This window comes from Mustelus asterias, unplaced genomic scaffold (assembly GCF_964213995.1).
Source record: "Mustelus asterias unplaced genomic scaffold, sMusAst1.hap1.1 HAP1_SCAFFOLD_307, whole genome shotgun sequence".
NCBI lineage: Eukaryota > Metazoa > Chordata > Chondrichthyes > Carcharhiniformes > Triakidae > Mustelus > Mustelus asterias.
The window spans coordinates 277393-299541 of NW_027590271.1; the positions used below are offsets into that span (position 1 = coordinate 277393).

The following is a 22149-nucleotide window of genomic DNA, read 5'->3' on the forward strand; positions in this document are numbered from 1 at the left end:
AATCAGAGTGACAGGATACAGAGAGAATCAGAGTGACAGGGTACAGAGAGAGAATCAGAGTGACAGATACAGTGAGAATCAGAGTGACAGGATACAGAGAGAATCAGAGTGACAGGATACAGAGAGAATTAGAGTTACAGGATACAGAGAGAATTAGAGTTACAGGATACAGAGAGAATCAGAGTGACAGGGTACAGAGAGAATCAGAGTGACAGGATACAGAGAGAATCAGAGTGACAGGATACAGAGAGAATCAGAGTGACAGGATACAGAGAGAATCAGAGTGACAGGATACAGAGAGAATTAGAGTTACAGGATACAGAGAGAATTAGAGTTACAGGATACAGAGAGAATCAGAGTGACAGGATACAGAGAGAATCAGAGTGACAGGATACAGAGAGAATCAGAGTGACAGGATACAGAGAGAATCAGAGTGACAGGATACAGAGAGAATCAGAGTAACAGGATACAGAGAGAATTAGAGTTGCAGGATACAGAGAGAATCAGAGTGACAGGGTACAGAGAGAATCAGAGTGACAGGATACAGAGAGAGAATCAGAGTGACAGGATACAGAGAGAATCAGAGTGACAGGATACAGAGAGAATCAGAGTGACAGGATACAGAGAGAATCAGAGTGACAGGATACAGAGAGAATCAGAGTGACAGGATACAGAGAGAATCAGAGTGACAGGGTACAGAGAGAATCAGAGTGACAGGGTACAGAGAGAGAATCAGAGTGACAGGATACAGAGAGAATCAGAGTGACAGGATACAGAGAGAATCAGAGTGACAGGATACAGAGAGAATCAGAGTGACAGGATACAGAGAGAATCAGAGTGACAGGATACAGAGAGAATCAGAGTGACAGGATACAGAGAGAATCAGAGTGACAGGGTACAGAGAGAATCAGAGTGACAGGATACAGAGAGAGAATCAGAGTGACAGGATACAGAGAGAATCAGAGTGACAGGATACAGAGAGAATCAGAGTGACAGGATACAGAGAGAATCAGAGTGACAGGATACAGAGAGAATCAGAGTGACAGGATACAGAGAGAAACAGAGTGACAGAATACAGAGAGAGAATCAGAGTGACAGGATACAGAGAGAGAATCAGAGTGACAGATACAGTGAGAATCAGGGTGACAGGATACAGAGAGAATCAGAGTGACAGGATACAGAGAGAGAATCAGAGTGACAGGATACAGAGAGAATCAGAGTGACAGGGTACAGAGAGAATCAGAGTGACAGGATACAGAGAGAGAATCAGAGTGACAGGATACAGAGAGAATCAGAGTGACAGGATACAGAGAGAATCAGAGTGACAGGATACAGAGAGAATCAGAGTGACAGGATACAGAGAGAATCAGAGTGACAGGATACAGAGAGAAACAGAGTGACAGAATACAGAGAGAGAATCAGAGTGACAGGATACAGAGAGAGAATCAGAGTGACAGATACAGTGAGAATCAGGGTGACAGGATACAGAGAGAATCAGAGTGACAGGATACAGAGAGAGAATCAGAGTGACAGGATACAGAGAGAGAGAATCAGAGTGACAGATACAGAGAGAATCAGAGTGACAGGGTACAGAGAGAGAATCAGAGTGACAGGATACAGAGAGAATCAGAGTGACAGATACAGTGAGAATCAGAGTGACAGATACAGTGAGAATCAGAGTGACAGATACAGAGAGAATCAGAGTGACAGGGTACAGAGAGAGAATCAGAGTGACAGGATACAGAGAGAATCAGAGTGACAGATACAGTGAGAATCAGAGTGACGGACTGGTACCCACCAGTGCATGTCCTCAGGGCTAGATGGGATCTATCCTAGGTTACTGTGGGAGGCAAGGGGAGAAATGCGTGTGTCCAAGAATGCAACCGAGTCCGGAGAGTAGTCCATGGTGAGTCTGATGGTGGGATCTCCGGGTAAGCGTTCTCCAAGGCGGCCTTCACGACACACGACAGCGCAGAGTCGCTGAGCAGAGACTGATAGCCAAGTTCCGCACACATGAGGACGGCCTCAACCTGGATCTTGGGTTCATGTCACACTATCTGTAACCCCCACAACCTGCTTGGATGTGCAAAATCTCACTAACTGTGCTGTCTGGAGACAATACACATCTCTTTAACCTGTGCTTAATGCTCTCTCCCCTCACATTGTCTGTACCTTTAAGACTTGATTAGCTTAAAGACTCACATTCCAATCATTATTCATGTAAATTGAGTTTGTGTCTTTGTGCCCTGTTTGTGATCAGAACTCCCACCCACCTGACGAAGGGGCAGCGTTCCGAAAGTTATTGGCTTTTGCTACCAAATAAACCTGTTGGACTTTAACCTGGTGTTGTGAGACTTCTTACTGTGTTTACCCCAGTCCAACGCCGGCATCTCCACATCATATCTAAAACAGGGACAGACAGGGCCCTCAGAGTAGGGAAGAGCGACTGGAACCAGGCCTTCGACATTACTCCAGCAGCACCCGATAGTTCCCTGAGAGTCCAGTGTGCAGCAAACAGCACGGGGCAGCTCCTTCTGCAGCCAGGAATTTTAAACAGCCCTGCTGCTTATAATGGAACTTACTTTGTCTGCGGTCCCAGGGCACACCCTTGGTTACCCCATGATTGGACAGGGACAGGGACATGCTATCTAGGCTACGCTATTCCCTCCATACACCACATCCCCACCCTAAAGGACCATCCCCGGTGGAAGGGGGGTAGGCAGGGGAGGAGGGTCTTTCCGTACCTGGGATTCCTTTTTCCTTCCCTGGGAGGGCTAGGATTACAGATGGGCGAACTCACAGCACGAGTACAGAAAGAAGCTCGCATTCTGGAAGAAGTGGCTGATGCTACTGCGGAGGCTGTGGCAGAGGTAAACAGCGAGCTGATAGCCCTTAGGACAGTAGCCCTACAGAACCGCCGAGCCTTAGATTATCTCCTTGCGAGTAAGGGAGGTACCTGTGCCTTAATAGGAACAGAATGCTGTACATACATCCCTGACACCTCAGAGAACCTCACCAATCTAGTGGAACACATTCACAACGAAGTGACAAAACTACATGAGATCCCCAACAGCAGCTGGATGGATTGGCTGATGGGGGGCTCATGGGGGACATTTTTAATACAGGGAGCCATGGTTCTAATTGGCAGTCATTGCTTGCTGTGTGCTGACAGTCTGTATAAGTGCAATTTGTAAAGGTTTTGTGCCCAGGCTAACTGCTGTCGCCGCATATCGGACCGACACCCCTTCTCCACTGCAGCTCCGCGACCACACTGCCCAGGCAGCGAGAACATTTATTTAAAGACCGCCATGGAGATACCCCCAGCTGACACCCATCATTGGAGCTCGGAGGAGCACGGATCACGCCAGGTCTGTCAACTGAAGGAAAGCAAAGACTCTTTGACGAACTACTGAACATCTTTTAAACACTCCGGAATGTCCACTAAGAAATCATCGAACTCTTCAATCAAGATGGGGTGCTCACTGGGGCGCAAGGACGGCGCCCAGGAGCAAGGGGAGGGGCTGAAGGGGACGACTTTCATGCTTAATATCATGGACATTTTTAAGCGTTTATATCGAATTTATGTTGCCCGGTAATGAATGATGGGAAATATTGTCAGCAGCTCACAGCAATGCGATGACTCATGGAGAGGCTCCTTGCACCCTCCAATCACTACAGACAGTCTTAATCACTTTAGACTCCAGGCAGGGAAACATAGACAATAGCTCAACTGATTAGATTATGCAAGAAGTTCAAATCACAAAGGGAACCCTCCAGAAAGAGATCAGCCCAGGGGAAATAGGATCACTTCACCATTAGCCACAGATCAACCCCACCTATCTATAATGGCTTTTCAATACTTCGCTATTGTGTCACTGCTTAGTGTTACAATAACCCACGTGGGTCCCATTCATGCTGTCAGCAACCACTTTGGATGAGCCCATTACCATTCGCTTGGCGCAAAGTTCAAAACCCTATCAATTGTGAAGTGCACAATGGCCGGGGGAAGCAGTTGGCGAGCAGCTGTCTTCCCCCAGGCCTGTGGTTTGTTATTTTGGACAGGGAATAAAACTTGTGTTGCCTTTTGTACTGTAGTCATGTCTGCTTGTCTTTTATGCTGGTAGGAAGCAAAAACTTCCCCTTACAGAGGGTATTAGCTATGAGGAGAGGTTGGAGAAACTTTGTTTGTTCTCACTGGAGCGACGGAGGTTGAGGGGAGACCTGATAGAAGTCTACAAGATTATGAGAGGCATGGACAGAGTGGATAGTCAGAAGCTTTTTCCCAGGGTGGAAGAGTCAATTACTAGGGGGCACAGGTTTAAGGTGCGAGGGGCAAGGTTTAAAGGAGATGTACGAGGCAGAGTTTTTACACAGAGGGTGGTGGGTGCCTGGAACTCGCTGCCGGGGGAGGTAGTGGAAGCGGATACGGTAGTGACTTTTAAGGGACGTTTTGACAAGTACATGAATAGGATGGGAATAGAGGGATATGGTCCCCGGAAGGGTAGGGGGTTTTAGCTCAGTCGGGCAGCATGGGCGGTGCAGGCTTGGAGGGCCGATGGGCCTGTTCCTGTGCTGTAATTTTCTTTGTTCTTTGAATGAATAAAAAAAAATTTGGTTAGGCCGCATTCGGAGTATTGCGAGCAGTTCTGGTCACCACACTACCAGAAGGATGTGGAAGCTTTGGAGAGAGCGCAAGGAAGGTTCACCAGGATGTTGCCTGGTCTCGAGGGTGTTGACTATGAGGAAAGGTTGAATAAACTAGGATTGTTTTCAATGGGAAGACGGAGGCTGAGGGGAGACCTGATAGAGGGGCTACAGAATGATGAGAGGCACAGACAGGGTGGAGAGTCAGAGGCTTTTCCCCAGGGTGGAAGTGTCAGTTACAAGGGGGCACAGGTTCAAGGTGAGAGGGGGGGAAGTTCAAGGGAGATGTGCGGGGGACGTTTTTTGCGCCGAAAGTGGTGAGTGCTGGAACGCGCTGCCAGAGGGGGTGGTGGAAGCAGGCACATTCGCGACGTTTAAGAGGCATCTGGATGGGTCCATAAATAGGGAGGGAATAGAGGAGTACAGACTGAGTAAGGGCAGAAGGTTTTTTAGTTTAGTTCAGGCATCATGATTGGCACAGGCTTGGAGGGTCGAAAGGCCTGTTCCTGTGCTGTACTGTTCTTTGTTCTTTGTCCTGAGAGACTGGGCCCATCCCCTGGTGTCCCTGGGGAACTGGACCCTTCCCCTGGTGTCCCTGGGGAACTGGGCTCTTCCCCTGGTGTCCCTGGGGGACTGGGCCCTTCCCCTGGTGTCCCTGGGAGACTGGACCCTTCCCCTGGTGTCCCTGGGAGACTGGGCCCATCCCCTGGTGTCCCTGGGAGACTGGACTCTTCCCCTGGTGTCCCTGGGAGACTGGACTCTTCCCCTGGTGTCCCTGGGGAACTGGGCTCTTCCCCTGGTGTCCCTGGGAGACTGGGCCCTTCCCCTGGTGTCCCTGGGAGACTGGGCCCTTCCCCTGGTGTCCCTGGGGAACTGGGCCCTTCCCCTGGTGTCCCTGGGAGACTGGGCCCTTCCCCTGGTGTCCCTGGGAGACTGGACCCTTCCCCTGGTGTCCCTGGGAGACTGGGCCCTTCCCCTGGTGTCCCTGGGAGACTGGGCCCTTCCCCTGGTGTCCCTGGGAGACTGGGCCCTTCCCCTGGTGTCCCTGGGGAACTGGGCTCTTCCCCTGGTGTCCCTGGGAGACTGGGCCCTTTCCCTGGTGTCCCTGGGAGACTGGGCCCTTCCCCTGGTGTCCCTGGGGAACTGGGCCCTTCCCCTGGTGTCCCTGGGAGACTGGGCCCTTCCCCTGGTGTCCCTGGGAGACTGGGCCCTTCCCCTGGTGTCCCTGGGAGACTGGACCCTTCCCCTGGTGTCCCTGGGAGACTGGGCCCTTCCCCTGGTGTCCCTGGGAGACTGGGCCCTTCCCCTGGTGTCCCTGGGGGACTGGGCCCTTCCCCTGGTGTCCCTGGGAGACTGGACCCTTCCCCTGGTGTCCCTGGGAGACTGGACCCTTCCCCTGGTGTCCCTGGGAGACTGGACCCTTCCCCTGGTGTCCCTGGGAGACTGGACCCTTCCCCTGGTGTCCCTGGGAGACTGGGCCCTTCCCCTGGTGTCCCTGGGAGACTGGGCCCTTCCCCTGGTGTCCCTGGGAGACTGGGCCCTTCCCCTGGTGTCCCTGGGAGACTGGGCCCTTCCCCTGGTGTCCCTGGAGACTGGGCCCTTCCCCTGGTGTCCCTGGTAGACTGGGCCCTTCCCCTGGTGTCCCTGGGAGACTGGGCCCTTCCCCTGGTGTCCCTGGGGGACTGGGCCCTTCCCCTGGTGTCCCTGGGAGACTGGACCCTTCCCCTGGTGTCCCTGGGAGACTGGACCCTTCCCCTGGTGTCCCTGGGAGACTGGACCCTTCCCCTGGTGTCCCTGGGAGACTGGACCCTTCCTCTGGTGTCCCTGGGAGACTGGGCCCTTCCCCTGGTGTCCCTGGGAGACTGGGCCCTTCCCCTGGTGTCCCTGGGAGACTGGGCCCTTCCCCTGGTGTCCCTGAGAGACTGGGCCCTTCCCCTGGTGTCCCTGGGAGACTGGGCCCTTCCCCTGGTGTCCCTGGGGAACTGGGCCCTTCCCCTGGTGTCCCTGGGGGACTGGGCCCTTCCCCTGGTGTCCCTGGGAGACTGGACCCTTCCCCTGGTGTCCCTGGGAGACTGGACCCTTCCCCTGGTGTCCCTGGGAGACTGGGCCCTTCCCCTGGTGTCCCTGGGGGACTGGGCTCTTCCCCTGGTGTCCCTGGGGGACTGGGCTCTTCCCCTGGTGTCCCTGGGGGACTGGGCTCTTCCCCTGGTGTCCCTGGGAGACTGGGCCCTTCCCCTGGTGTCCCTGGGGAACTGGGCTCTTCCCCTGGTATCCCTGGGGGACTGGGCTCTTCCCCTGGTGTCCCTGGGGGACTGGGCCCTTCCCCTGGTGTCCCTGGGGGACTGAGGCTGAGAAGATAGATTAGTGTTGGATTCGAAGTTTCAGGATTAAGGATCCCAGGTGGGTAGATGGCAGTTAAGATGCAGATCTGCCATGATGTGACTTTTGGTCAAACAGAACTGAAGGGCCGAATTGGCCTCCTGCTGGCCACGGGGCTGCCACAACACTGCTGCTGGGTCTAGCTGCTTACCTTTGAGCAGCTGGAGGTTTCAGTGGGCTGGAGTTTGGTGAACTGTGCGCTGATGATGCCTTTGTCGGGGTAATAGGACGTGGGATCTTGCTCCTGTTGTCCGGTGCCCGCTGCTGCCTGTTGGAGGGTGAGTGGGCCTCGCTTCCCTTTCCTGCTCTGTTGAGGGAACTATCGGAATTGCTGTCCTCTTCAGAGGCTGTGGCTGGTGAACTCCCTGATCCTGGTCGGCCCTCCTCTCCTGAGGATGCAGAGGAAGAGGTCAGTGAGGACAGGTGGATCATCCGATTCTGCTTCTTGTCCATTAGGAAGCGAGCTAAATCCAAATGCCTGGACTTCCTCCTGTGGACGAGTCTGTCCTTGAAGGAGAGCCCTGCCGAATGCTCCGATCCTGTATCCTCCTCTGACATCAACACTGGAATTCGACTCTTCCACTGGGAGTTGGCTGCCGTCCTGGGATGGACATTTCCAGTCACTGATTGGCTGCTTTCCCCCTCCCTTCCCTGGCTGGGCACTTGCTCAGGAAAGTGGCTGGTCCTCACAAGGCCTACAGGTTCTGGCTTCACTGTCCTCTCCTCTTCAATTGCCACACCATTCTGGGCTCTAGCCCCTCCAGCTTGAGTCTTGGCTTGGGGCAGAGATGGAGCAGTGCCAGCCTGCCCCTGTGATGTGGAGCAGATCCCAGGCTCGTGAGGCTGGAAGAACTCGTAATGATCCTGAGGCAGGAGCTGCCCTGTGGAAGACATGACGTTGAGATGTGTCTTCTCTGCAATGTGCAGGAAGGTTCGTTCAACCTTGGTGAAGGGGCAGGAGGTCACCGTGGCAACAACAGGGCAGGGTGGCTTGGCTTCTGACTTGATGATGGAGGAGAGGGTTCCTGGCTCAGAGACGTCCAGCTGGCTGCCCAGAGCCTGAGGCCTCTCACTCTGAGGGGTCACAGCAGCCAATGTCCCCAAATCTGCATCGGGGGCCAGGTCTGCTGTGGTGGGCGATTTGTGGATGTCTCCTGGTGAGAACAGCACCAGTGTTTTGGAGCCTTCCTCCAGCTCCTGTTCACCATCTGCCCCCAAAGCTCGGCCACGTTCCTCCCTCTGTTCATCAGCCAGGAGTGTAGAGGGAGCAGCTTCCTGACTGCATTCTGAGCTCTTCTCACTCTCCTCGCTGCTAGCCTCACTCTGCTCCATCTCTCCCTCGCTCTGCTTCTTTTCACCTTCCCTTCCTCCCTCCTTCCACTTCTTTGTCCCCTCGCTTTCCTCCTCCACATCTCTGTTCAGTTTCTCTGACTCCAGTTCGAATGTTGCTGTTAACACCACATTGGAGAAGTCAACACGCCTCGGGCGGAGCTGGACATCTCTCTCTCCGTCAGTGTCCCTGGCAGGGATAGCCCGGCCAACGGGCAGGGGTCTCAAACGCAAAGGGCAAGGGAGCTCTCCTACCATGACCGCTGGGACAGCATCCAATTCATCTGCTTTACATCGCAATACCTGAAATCAAAAAAACAATGTTATTTGTGAAATATCCTGCACTCTTCACAGAGAGGTTACTCCACCCCTTCATTTCCAGGCTGAATATGTCAGTCATAGAGTTTTACAGAACAGAAAGAGGCCATTCGGCCCATCATGTCTGTGCTGGCCATCGAGCACCTATCTATTCTAATCCCATTTTCCAGCAGTTCCTCCATAGCCCTGGATGCTGTGGCATTCCCAGTGCTCATCTTAATGCTTCTTAAATGTTGTGAGGGTTCCGCCTCTATCCCCCTTCCAGGCAGCGAGTTCCAGATTCCCCCCACCCTCTGGGTGAAAAACCTTTTCCTCAAATCCCCTCAATCTCCTGCCCCTGGTTACTGACCCCTCTACTAAGGAGAAAGGTTTCTTCCTATCCACCCTATCTACGTCCCTTGTACTCACTGGAAAAGTTGGTATTTAGGTGCCCAGTTCTCACACCCTAAGGTGCTCATGGAGAGTCTCATATTCATGAACACATTTTATGAAAGAATGGCCCACTCAGGAAACTACACAGCACAGTATAGACTGGTATATTCAGGGTGGTATAAGTGCAGGGGGATGGGAACCGATGCAGGAAGTCAGAGGGAAGTAAAGTGGGGACAGAAACTAAAGGCAGTGAGGGGAAAAGAGGAAGGCAGAGAAACCACAATTCGGTGTCTTTTGTAATTGCAATGGAGAGGGATAGGGCCGTACGGCAGGGCAAGGTTTACAATTGGGGGAGAGGTAATTATGATGCCATGAGGCAAGAATTAGGGGGCATAAGTTGGGAACATAAACTGTCAGGGAAAGGAACTAATGAAAAGTGGAACTTTTTCAAGGAACAAATACTGGGTGTCCTTGATAGGTATGTCCGGCTAACTATACCCGGGTTAGTCAGGAATTGGTGGATGTTGATTGGGAGAGGATGTTCGAGGGGTAAGTCCGCATCTGGCATGTGGGAGTCTTTTAAGGAACTATTGATAAGGCTGCAGGATAGGCATGTGCCTGTAAAAAGGAAAGATAGGAAAGGTAGGATTCGAGAGCCGTGGATAACCAATCTGATTAAAATGAAAAGGGAGGCGTACGTTAAGTCCAGGCAACTGAAAACAGATGGAGCTCTGGAGGAATAGAGAGAAAGTAGGAAAGAACTCAAACGGGGAGTTAGAAGGGCAAAAAGAGGTCACGAGATGTTCTTGGCAGGCAGGATTAAGGAGAATCCTAAGGCATTCTATTCATACGTTAGGAACAAAAGAGTTGTCAGGGAGAAAATCGGACCTCTCAGGGACAAAGGAGGGGAATTATGCTTAGAACCCAAGGGAATAGGGGAGATCCTAAATGAATACTTTGCATCGGTATTCGCGAAGGAGAGGGGCGTGTTAACCAGGAGTGTCTCGGAGGGAGGTGTTGACCCGTTAGAGAAAATCTCCATTACAAGAGAGGAAGTCTTAGGTTTTTTAGGGAACATTAAAACTGACAAAGCCCCAGGGCCTGATGGCATCTATCCTCGACTGCTCAGGGAGACGAGAGATGAAATTGCTGGGCCTCTGACGGAAATCTTTGTCGCTTCTTTGGACACGGGTGAGGTCCCTGAGGATTGGAGGATAGCGAATGTGGTCCCGTTGTTTAAGAAGGGTAGCAGGGATAACCCAGGAAATTATAGGCCGGTGAGCTTGACGTCCGTGGTAGGGAAGTTGTTGGAGAGGATTCTTAGAGACAGGATGTATGTGCATTTAGAACGGAACAATCTCATTAGTGACAGACAGCATGGTTTTGTAAGAGGGAGGTCGTGCCTTACAAATTTGGTGGAGTTTTTTGAGGAAGTGACAAAAACGGTTGATGAAGGAAGGGCCGTGGATGTCGTCTATATGGATTTCAGTAAGGCATTTGACAAAGTCCCACATGGCAGGTTGGTTAAGAAGGTTAAGGCTCATGGGATACAAGGAGAAGTGGCTAGATGGGTGGAGAACTGGCTTGGCCATAGGAGACAGAGGGTAGTGGTCGAAGGGTCTTTTTCCGGCTGGAGGTCTGTGACCAGTGGTGTTCCGCAGGGTTCTGTACTGGGACCTCTGCTATTTGTGATATATATAAATGATTTGGAAGAAGGTGTAACTGGTGTAATCAGCAAGTTTGCGGATGACACGAAGATGGCTGGACTTGCGGATAGCGAAGAGCATTGTTGGGCAATACAGCAGGATATAGATAGGCTGGAAAATTGGGCGGAGAGGTGGCAGATGGAGTTTAATCCGGATAAATGCGAAGTGATGCATTTTGGAAGAAATAATGTAGGGAGGAGTTATACAATAAATGACAGAGTCATCAGGAGTATAGAAACACAGAGGGACCTAGGTGTGCAAGTCCACAAATCCTTGAAGGTGGCAACACAGGTGGAGAAGGTGGTGAAGAAGGCATATGGTATGCTTGCCTTTATAGGACGGGGTATAGAGTATAAAAGCTGGAGTCTGATGATGCAGCTGTATAGAACGCTGGTTAGGCCACATTTGGAGTACTGCGTCCAGTTCTGGTCGCCGCACTACCAGAAGGACGTGGAGGCGTTAGAGAGAGTGCAGAGAAGGTTTACCAGGAAGTTGCCTGGTATGGAGGGTCTTAGCTATGAGGAGAGATTGGGTAAACTGGGGTTGTTCTCCCTGGAAAGACGGAGAATGAGGGGAGATCTAATAGAGGTGTACAAGATTATGAAGGGGATAGATAGGGTGAACGGTGGGAAGCTTTTCCCCAGATCAGAAGTGACGTTCACGAGGGGTCACGGGCTCAAGGTGAGAGGGGCGAAGTATAACTCAGATATTAGAGGGATGTTTTTTACACAGAGGGTGGTGGGGGCCTGGAATGCGCTGCCAAGTAGGGTGGTGGAGGCAGGCACGCTGACATCGTTTAAGACTTACCTGGATAGTCACATGAGCAGCCTGGGAATGGAGGGATACAAACGATTGGTCTAGTTGGACCAAGGAGCGGCACAGGCTTGGAGGGCCGAAGGGCCTGTTTCCTGTGCTGTACTGTTCTTTATGTCCCTGTCAGGCAGGGAGGAAATGGCCGAGTGAAGGAACCATGGTTCACAAAAGAGGTGGAATGTCTTGTGAAAAGGAAGAGGGAAGCTTATGTAGGGATGAGGAAACAAGTTTCAGATGGCTCGATTGAGGGTTACAAGTTAGCAAGGAATGAGCTGAAAAAGCGGCTTAGGAGAGCTAGGAGGGGACATGAGAAGTCCTTGGCGGGTCGGATCAAGGAAAACCCCAAGGCTTTTTACTCTTATGTGAGGAATAAAAGAATGCCCAGGCTGAGGTTAGGGCCGGTCAAGGACAGTCGTGGGAACTTGTGTATGGAGTCAGTAGAGATAGGCGAGGTGATGAATGAATACTTTTCTTCAGTGTTCACCAAGGAGAGGGGCCATGTTTTTGAGGAAGAGAAGGTGTTACAGGCTAATAGGCTGGAGGAAATAGATGTTCGGAGGGAGGATGTATTGGCAGTTTTGAATAAACTGAAGGTCGATAAGTCCCCTGGGCCTGATGAAATATATCCTAGGATTCTTTGGGAGGCAAGGGATGAGATTGCAGAGCCTTTGGCTTTGATCTTTGGGTCCTCGCTGTCCACGGGGATGGTGCCAGAGGACTGGAGAATGGCGAATGTGGTTCCTCTGTTTAAGAAAGGGAATAGAAATGACCCTGGTAATTATAGACCGGTTAGTCTTACTTCGGTGGTTGGTAAATTGATGGAAAAGGTCCTTAGGGATAGGATTTCCGATCATTTAGAAAGATGTGGATTAATCCGGGATAGTCAGCACGGATTCGTGAAGGGCAAGTCGTGCCTCACAAATTTGATTGAATTTTTTGAGGAGGTAACTAAGTGTGTTGATGAAGGTAGGGCAGTTGATGTCATATACATGGATTTTAGTAAGGCGTTTGATAAGGTCCCCCATGGTCGGCTTATGCTGAAAGTGAGGAGGTGTGGGATAGAGGGAAAGTTGGCCGATTGGATAGGTAACTGGCTGTCTGATCGAAGACAGAGGGTGGTGGTCGATGGAAAATTTTCAGATTGGAGGCAGGTTGCTAGCGGAGTGCCACAGGGATCAGTGCTTGGTCCTCTGCTCTTTGTGATTTTTATTAATGACTTAGAGGAGGGGGCTGAAGGGTGGATCAGTAAATTTGCTGATGACACCAAGATTGGTGGAGTAGTGGATGAGGTGGAGGGCTGTTGTAGGCTGCAAAGAGACATAGATAGGATGCAAAGCTGGGCTGAAAAATGGCAAATGGAGTTTAACCCTGATAAATGTGAGGTGATTCATTTTGGTAGGACTAATTTAAATGTGGATTACAGGGTCAAAGGTAGGGTTCTGAAGACTGTGGAGGAACAGAGAGATCTTGGGGTCCATATCCACAGATCTCGAAAGGTTGCCACTCAAGTGGATAGAGCTGTGAAGAAGGTCTATAGTGTGTTAGCTTTTATTAACAGGGGGTTGGAGTTTAAGAGCCGTGGGGTTATGCTGCAACTGTACAGGACCTTGGTGAGACCACATTTGGAATATTGTGTGCAGTTCTGGTCACCTCACTATAAGAAGGATGTGGAAGCGCTGGAAAGAGTGCAGAGGAGATTTACCAGGATGCTGCCTGGTTTGGAGTGTCGGTCTTATGAGGAAAGGTTGAGGGAGCTGGGGCTGTTCTCTCTGGAGCGGAGGAGGCTGAGGGGGAGACTTAATAGAGGTTTATAAAATGATGAAGGGGATAGATAGAGTGAACGTTCAAAGACTATTTCCTCGGGTGGATGGAGCTATTACAAGGGGGCACAACTATAGGGTTCGTGGTGGGAGCTATAGGAAGGATATCAGAGGTAGGTTCTTTACGCAGAGAGTGGTTGGGGTGTGGAATGGACTGCCTGCAGTGATAGTGGAGTCAGACACTTTAGGAACATTTAAGCGGTTATTGGATAGGTACATGGAGCACACCAGGATGATAGGGAGTGGGATAGCTTGATCTTGGTTTCAGATAAAGCTTGGCACAACATCGTGGGCCGAAGGACCTGTTCTGTGCTGTACTGTTCTATGTTAAGAATCAAAAAGGGCCCCAGTACAGAGTACACAGACTGTGGAGAACTCAGTGACTGGGTCCAGTAAGGCTCAGAGAAATAAAACACAGGGAGAGTGTACAGAACATGACAGGACAGATGGTCTGAGATGTGTTTGCTTTAACACAAGGAGGATGACAGGTGAGGCGGATGAACTTAAAGCTTGGATTACTACATGGAACTATGATGTTGTGGCAATTACAGACTTGGATGAAAGAAGGACAGGACTGGCCGCTTAGCATTCCAGGATTTAGATGCTTCAGGCGAGATAGAGAGAGTGACAAAAGAGGTGGGGGTGTTGCTTTACTGATTAGGGAGAATGCCACAGCTTTACGGAGGGAGGACACAAAGAACAAAGAAAATTACAGCACAGGAACAGGCCCTTCGGCCCTCCATTCCTGCATCGACCATGCTGCCCGACTGAACTAAAACCCCATACCCTTCCGAGGACCGTATCCCTCTATTCCCATCCTATTCATGTATTTATCAAGACACCCGTTAAAAGTCGCTCCCGTATCCGCTTCCACTACCTCCCCCGGCAATGAGTTCCAGGCACCCACTTCAACACCTTGGTGGGATCATGCAGTGAGGCCATATGGGTAGAACTCAGGAACAGGAGCGGTGCAATCACACTGTTGGGGTTGTACTACAGACCTCCCAACAGCCAGCGTGAAGTGGCGGAACTGATACGTCAGCAGATTGTGGGAAGATGTAAAAACTACAGGTTGTTGTGATGGGCGATTTTAACTTCCCCAACATAGACTGGGATTCCTTTAGTGCCCGGGGGCTTGGACAGGGCAGAGTTTGTTCAGTGTGTCCAAGAGTGCTTCTTGAGGCAATATGTAGATCGTCCAACTTGGAAAGGGGCTATCTTAGACCTGGTTCTGGGAAACGAGCCCCGACAAGTGATTGGTGTCTCAGTGGGCGACCATTTTGGGATCAGTGATCACAATTCTATAAGTTTCAAGATACTTGTAGAAAAGGATAGTAGTAATCCCAGAGTGAAAATACTAAACTGGGGGAAGGCTAACTACGAGAGTATTAGGCAGGAGCTAGGGAATGTAGACTGGGTGCGGCTGTTTGAGGGTAAATCCACATCAGATATGTGGGAGTCTTTTAAAAGTTGTTAACAATTCAGGACAAGTATGTCTCTGTAAAAATGAAGGATAAAGATAGCAAGATTCAGAAACCCTGGATGACAAGAGAGATTGTGAGCTTAGTGAAAAAAGAAAGTTAAAGTTTATTTATTAGTGTCACATGTAGGCTTACGTTAACACTGCAATGAAGTTACTGTGAAAATCCCTTAGTCGGGTACACTGAGGGAGAATTTACCATGGCTAATTCACCTAACCTGCACATCTTTGGACTGTGGGAGGAAACCGGAGCACCCGGAGGAAACTCACGCAGACACAGCGAGAATGTACAAGCTCCACACAGACAGTGACCCAAGCCAGGAATCGAACCCGGATCCCTGGCGCTGTGAGGCAGCAGTGCTAACCACTGTGCCACCGTGCTGCCCTCTAGAAGAACAAGTAGGAGGCATACATAAATTTCAGGGACATAAGTCTCTTGAGGAATACAAAGATAGCAGGAAAGAGCTTAAACAGGGACTTAGGAGGGCAAAAAGGAGCCACGAAATGTCCTTGGGTGGCAGGATTAAGGAGAATCCCAAGGCTTTTTATGCGTATATAAGGAGGAAGAGGGTAGCTAAGGAAAGGGTAGGTCCACTCAAGGACAGAGGAGGGAATGTGTGTGGAGCCAGATGAGGTGGGTGAGGTCCTTAACGAGTACTTTGCATCAGTATTCACAAAGGAGAAGGATGTGGTGGATGGTGAGTGTAGAACTGAGGATGTTGACATTCTCGGACAGGTTGAGATAAAAGGGGAGGGGGTATTGGAGGTTTTGGAAAAGATTAAGGTGGACAAGTCCCCAGGGCCAGATAGGGTCTATTCCAGAATACTGAGAGAGGCGAGGGGAGAAATTGCTGAGGCCTTGGCCAAAATCTTTGTATCCTCTTTAGCCATGGGCGAGGTACCAGAGGATTGGAGAGTCGCTAACATTGTTCCTCTGTTTAAGAAGAGCAGAAGAGACAATCTGGGAAATTACAGGCTTGTGAGCCTTACATCAGTGGTGGGGAAATTATTGGAGAAGATTCTTAGGGACAGGATTTACTCACATCTGGAAGAGAATAGGCTTATTAGCGATAGGCAGCATGGTTCTGTGAAGGGGAGGTCGTGTCTCACAAACTTGATTGAGTTCTTTGAGGAAGTGACAAGAAAGATTGACCATGGCAGGACAGTGGATGTTGTAAACATGGACTTTAGTAAAGCCTTCGATAAGGTTCCTCATGGCAGGCTGATATAGAAGGTGATATGGGATCCGAGGTGAGCTGCTAAGAAGGATACAAAACTGGCTTGGGCATAGAACACAGTAAGACGTCTCACAACACCAGGTTAAAGTCCAAAAGGTTTATTTGGTAGCAAAAGCCACTAGCTTTCAAAATGCTGCTCCTTCGTCGGGTAAGTGGAAGTTCTGTTCACAAACAGGGCATATAAAGACACAAACTCAATTTACAAAATAATGGTTGGAATGCGGGTCTTTACAGGTAATCACGTCTTAAAGGTACAGACAATGTGAGTGGAGAGAGAGTTAAGCACAGGTTAAAGAGATGTGTATTGCCTCCAGCCAGGACAGTTAGTGAGATTTTGCAAGCCCAGGCAAGTCGTGGGGGTTACAGATAGTGTGACATGAACCCAAGATCCTGGTTGAGGCTGTCCTCATGTGTGCGGAACTTGGCAATCAGTCTCTGCTCAGCGACTCTGCGTTGTCGTGTGTCGTGAAGGCCGCCTTGGAGAACGCTTACCCGAAGATTAGAGGCCGAATGCCCGTGACCGCTGAAGTGCTCCCCAACAGGAAGAGAACACTCTTGCCTGGTGATTGTCAAGCGGTGTTCATTCATCCGTTGTCGTAGCGTCTGCATGATCTCCCCAATGTACCATGCCTCGGGACACCCTTTCCTGCAGCATATCAGGTAGACAACGTTGGCCGAGTTGCAAGAGTAGGTACCGTGTACCTGGTAGATGGTGTTCTCACGTGAGATGATGGCATTCATGTCGATGATCCGGCACGTCTTGCAGAGGTTGCTGTGGCAGGATTGTGTGTTGTCGTGGTCACTGTTCTCCTGAAGGCTGGGTAGTTTGCTGCGGACAATAGTCTGTTTCAGGTTGTGCGGTTGTTTGAAGGCAAGAAGTGGGGGCATGGGGATGGCCTTGGCGAGATGTTCGTCTTCATCAATGACCTGTTGAAGGCTCTGGAGAAGATGTCGTAGCTTCTCCGCTCCGGGGAAGTACTGGACGACGAAGGGTACTCTGTCCACCGTGTCCCGTCAATCGGAATCTTGGGTTCATGTCACACTATCTGTAACCCCCACGACTTGCCTGGGCTTGCAAAATCTCACTAACTATCCTGGCTGGAGACAATACACATCTCTTTAACCTGTGCTGAACCCTCTCTCCACTCACATTGTCTGTATCTTTAAGACTTGAATCCCTGTAAAGATTCGCATTCCAACCATTATTTTGTAAATTGAGTTTGTGTCTTTACATGCCCTGTTTGTGAACAGAACTTCCACTTACCCGACGAAGGAGCAGCGCTCCGAAAGCTAGTGGCTTTTGCTACCAAACAAACCTGTTGGACGTTAACCTGGTGTTGTGAGGTGTATAGTGAGGAGATTATCAGAGGATACAGCAGGATATAAATCAGCTGGAGACCTGGGCCGAAAGATGGCAGATGGAATTTAACCCAGACAAATGTGAGGTGATGTGATTTAGAAGGTCTGCTGCAGAAGGAAAGTTTACAGTAAATGGCAGAGCCCTTAGAAATATTAGCATGCAGAGGGGTCTAGTTGTGCAGATCCACAGTTCCCTGAAGGCAGCAACTCAAGTGGACAAAGGGTCAAGAAGGTGTATGGCATGCTGGCCTTCATCGGTCGGGGTGTTGAGTATAGGAATTGGAAAATCATGTTGCAGCTGAATAAGACTTTGGTTCGGCCGCATTTGGAGTATTGTGTACAATTCTGGTCGCCACACCACCGGAAGGATGTTGATGCATTGGAAAGGGTGCAGAAAGGATTTACCAGGATGTTGCCTGGTTTGGAGGATATGGACTATGAAGAAAGGTTGAACAAACTTGGATTGTTTTCATTGGAGCATCGGAGGATGAGGGGGGAACCTGACAGAGGTTTACAAGATTATGACAGGCTTGGGTAGAGTGGATAGTCAGAGTCTTTTTCCCAGGGTCGAAGGGTTAATTACTCGGGGGCACAGGTCAAGAGTGAGAGGCGAAAAGTTTAAAAGAGATGTAAAAGAATGTAGAACATTGAACAGCACAGCACAAGAACAGGCCCTTCGGCCCATTACAGCACAGGAGCAGGCCCTTCGGCCCATTACAGCACAAGAACAGGCCCTTCGGCCCATTACAGCACAGGAATAGGCCCTTCGGCCCATTACAGCACAAGAACAGGCCCTTCGGCCCATTACAGCACAGGGACAGGCCCTTCGGCCCATTACAGCACAAGAACAGGCCCTTCGGCCCATTACAGCACAAGAACAGGCCCTTCGGCCCATTACAGCACAAGAACAGGCCCTTCGGCCCATTACAGCACAGGAACAGGCCTTTCGGCCCATTACAGCACAGGAACAGGCCCTTCAGCCCATTACAGCACAGGAACAGGCCCTTCGGCCCATTACAGCACAAGAACAGGCCCTTCGGCCCATTACAGCACAGGAACAGGCCCTTCGGCCCATTACAGCACAGGAACAGGCCCTTCGGCCCATTACAGCACAGGAACAGGCCCTTCGGCCCATTACAGCACATGAACAGGCCCTTCGGCCCATTACAGCACAGGAACAGGCCCTTCGGCCCATTACAGCACAAGAACAGGCCCTTCGGCCCATTACAGCACAGGAACAGGCCTTTCGGCCCATTACAGCACAGGAACAGGCCTTTCGGCCCATTACAGCCAGGAACAGGCCCTTCGGCCCATTACAGCACAGGAACAGGCCCTTCGGCCCATTACAGCACAGGAACAGGCCCTTCGGCCCATTACAGCACAGGAACAGGCCCTTCAGCCCATTACAGCACAGGAACAGGCCCTTCGGCCCATTACAGCACAAGAACAGGCCCTTCGGCCCATTACAGCACAGGAACAGGCCCTTCGGCCCATTACAGCACAGGAACAGGCCCTTCGGCCCATTACAGCACAGGAACAGGCCCTTCGGCCCATTACAGCACAAGAACAGGCCCTTCGGCCCATTACAGCACAAGAACAGGCCCTTCGGCCCATTACAGCACAGGAACAGGCCTTTCGGCCCATTACAGCACAGGAACAGGCCCTTCGGCCCATCATGCTGTGCTGAACATGACACCAAATTAAACTAATCCCTTCTGCCTGCCCTTGCTCCATATCCTCTATTCCTTGCATATTCATGTGTTTATCTAAACGCCCCTATCGTATCTGCCTCCACCCCCCCCCCCCCCCCCCCCGGCAGCACGTTCCACCCTCTGTGTAAAACACCTGCCCCTCACACCTCCTTTGAACTTTCCCCCACTCACCTTAAGTACATGCCCCCTAGTATTAGACATTTCAGCTCTGGGGAAAAGATTCTGACTGTCAACCCTATCTGTGCCTCTCATCATTTTATATTCTTCTATCAGGTCTCCCCTCAGCCTCCGCCGCTCCAGAGAAAACAACCCGAGTTTGTCCAGCCTCTCCTTATCGCTGATACCCTCTAATCCAGGCAGCATCCTGGTAAACCTCTCCTGCACCCTCGCCAAAGCCTCCACATCCTTCCTGTAATGTGGTGACCAGAATTGAACACAATACTCTAAGAGCGGCCTAACCAAATCTTTAAGAAGCTGCAGCATGACATCCTGAGTCTTGTCCTCAATGCCCCGACCAATAAAGACAAGCGTGCCATCTGCCGCCTTTACCACCCTATCTACCAGTGAGGCCACTTTCAGGGAGCTCTGGACTTGAACCCCGAGATGCCTCTGTACATCAGTGCTGTTCAGGGTCCTGCCATTAACTGGATACTTACCCTTCACATTTCATCTCCCAAAGTGCAGCACCTCACACTTGCCCGGATTAAACTCCATCTGCCCTTTCTCCGCCCAGATCTACAATTAATCTATATCCTGCTGTATCCTTTGTGGTTAGCATTGCTGCCTCGCAGTGCCAGGGACCCGGGTTCGATTCCCGGCTTGGGTCACTGTCTGTGCGGAGTCTGCACGTTCTCCCCGTGTCTGCGCGGGTTTCCTCCGGGTGCTCCGGTTTCCTCCCAGTCTGAAACACGTGCTGGTTAGGATGCATTGGCCGTGCTAAATTCTCCCTCGGTGTACCTGAACAAGCGTTGGAGTGTGGCGACTAGGGGAATTTCACAGTAACTTCATTGCAGTGTTAATGTTAGCTTGCTTGTGACACGAATAAATAAACTTTGATCGAGGTGTACAAGATTCTAAGAGACGTAGATAGGGTGGATAGGAAGGAACCTTTCCCCTTAGCAGAGGGGTCAGTAACCAGGGGCAGGAGATTGAGGGAATTTGAGGAAAAGGTTTTTCACCCAGAGGGTGGGGGGAATCTGGAACTCGCTGCCTGGAAGGGGGATAGAGGCGGAACCCTCACAACATTTAAGATGCATTAGATGAGCACTTGAAACACTGCAGCAACAATGCTACGGACATGTGTGTGCATGCTCCTGTCTGCATGTGCTCATGCAGTGCGCCTGTGTATGTGTATCAGTGCGCACACGGTGTGCATGTATATTTGTGACTGTCAGTGTGGTGTGTACGTGCCTGTGTGGCATGTTTGTCTCGGGATCTGTGTTTATATCTACCTGCACACGCATGTTTGTGCATGTGTCAGCATGTGTGTGTCTGTGCCTACCTGTGGGTGCTTCCGTGTGGGCACGCGTCTACATGTGCGCGTGTATATGTGTGGGTGTATCTGTTTGTGTGCATGTTTGTTTGCTCATGTGTCTGCACGTGTTTGTGTGTGTCGCATCTATGTGCACGCATTTGTGTGTGTGCACGTGTTTGTGTGTCGCATCTATGTGCACGCATTTGTGTGTGTGCACGTGTTTGTGTGTGTCGCATCTATGTGCACGCATTTGTGTGTGTGCACGTGTTTGTGTGCGTGTGCCTGCATGCAAGTCTGTGCACGTGTGCATACATGTTTGCTTGTGCATGCATGTTTCTGTGTGCGCACGTCTGCACACATGTCTGTGTGCGCGTGCCTGTTTGTGAGTGTGTGCCACATCTCTGTGCGTGTTTGTGTGTGCGCGCATCTGTGCATATTTATGCATGCATGTCTGTATGCACAAGTGTCTGCTTTGCGTGCAAGTTTTTAGGTGTCCAGATCACCAACAACCTGTCCTGGTCCCCCCCATGCCGACACTATAGTTAAGAAAGCCCCACCAACGCCTCTACTTTCTCAGAAGACTAAGGAAATTTGGCATGTCAGCTACAACTCTCGCCAACTTTTACAGATGCACCATAGAAAGCATTCTTTCTGGTTGTATCACAGCTCGGTATGGCTCCTGCTCTGCCCAAGACCGCAAGGAACTACAAAGAGTCGTGAATGAAGCCCAGTCCATCACACAAACCAGCTTCCCATCCATTGACTCTGTCTACACTTCCTGCTGCCTCGGCAAAGCAGCCAGCATAATTAAGGATCCCACGCACCCCGGACATTCTCTCTTCCACCTTCTTCCATCGGGAAAAAGATACAAAAGTCTGAGGTCACTGCCAACCGACTCAAGAGCAGCTTCTTCCCTGCTGCCATCAGACTTTTGAATGGACCTACCTCACATTAAGTTGATCTTTCTCTACACCCTAGCTATGACTGTAACACTACATTCTGCACTCTCTTGTTTCCTTCTCGATGAACGGTATGCTTTGTCTGTATAGTGCGCAAGAAACAATATTTTTCACTGTATACGAATACATGTGACAATAATAAATCAAATCAAATAGTGTGCCTGTGTACGTGCCTGCCTGCCTCATGCCCAGACTTATGCAGAAGGTGAAGTCGCATGGGATCAGAGGTGAGCTGGCAAGGTGGATACAGAATGGGCTCGGTCATAGAAGACAAAGGGTAGCAGTGGAAGGGTGTGTTTCTGAATGGAGGGCTGTGACAAGTGGCGTTCCTCAGGGATCAGTGCTGGGACCTTTGCAGTTTGTAAAATATATAAATGATTTGGAGGAAAATGTAACTGGATTGATTAGTAAGTTTGCGGACGACACAAAGGTTGGTGGATTTGCGGACAGCGATGAGGACCATCAGAGGATACAGCAGGATATAGATCAGTTGGAGATTTGGGCGGAGAGATGGCAGATGGAGTTTAATCCGGACAAATGTGAGGT

The 22149-nt window shown here is 50.7% G+C and overlaps 1 protein-coding gene across 1 annotated transcript in view; it reads right to left on the reverse strand.

Moving 5' to 3' along the window:
• LOC144486247 (tau-tubulin kinase 1-like) overlaps positions 1 to 22149 on the reverse strand; it is a 354268-nt gene that overhangs the window by 121240 nt on the left and 210879 nt on the right. The window contains exon 15 of the mRNA XM_078204315.1: positions 7175 to 8655. Coding sequence (XP_078060441.1) covers positions 7175 to 8655 — 1481 coding nt within the window. The remainder of the gene's footprint in view (positions 1 to 7174; positions 8656 to 22149) is intronic.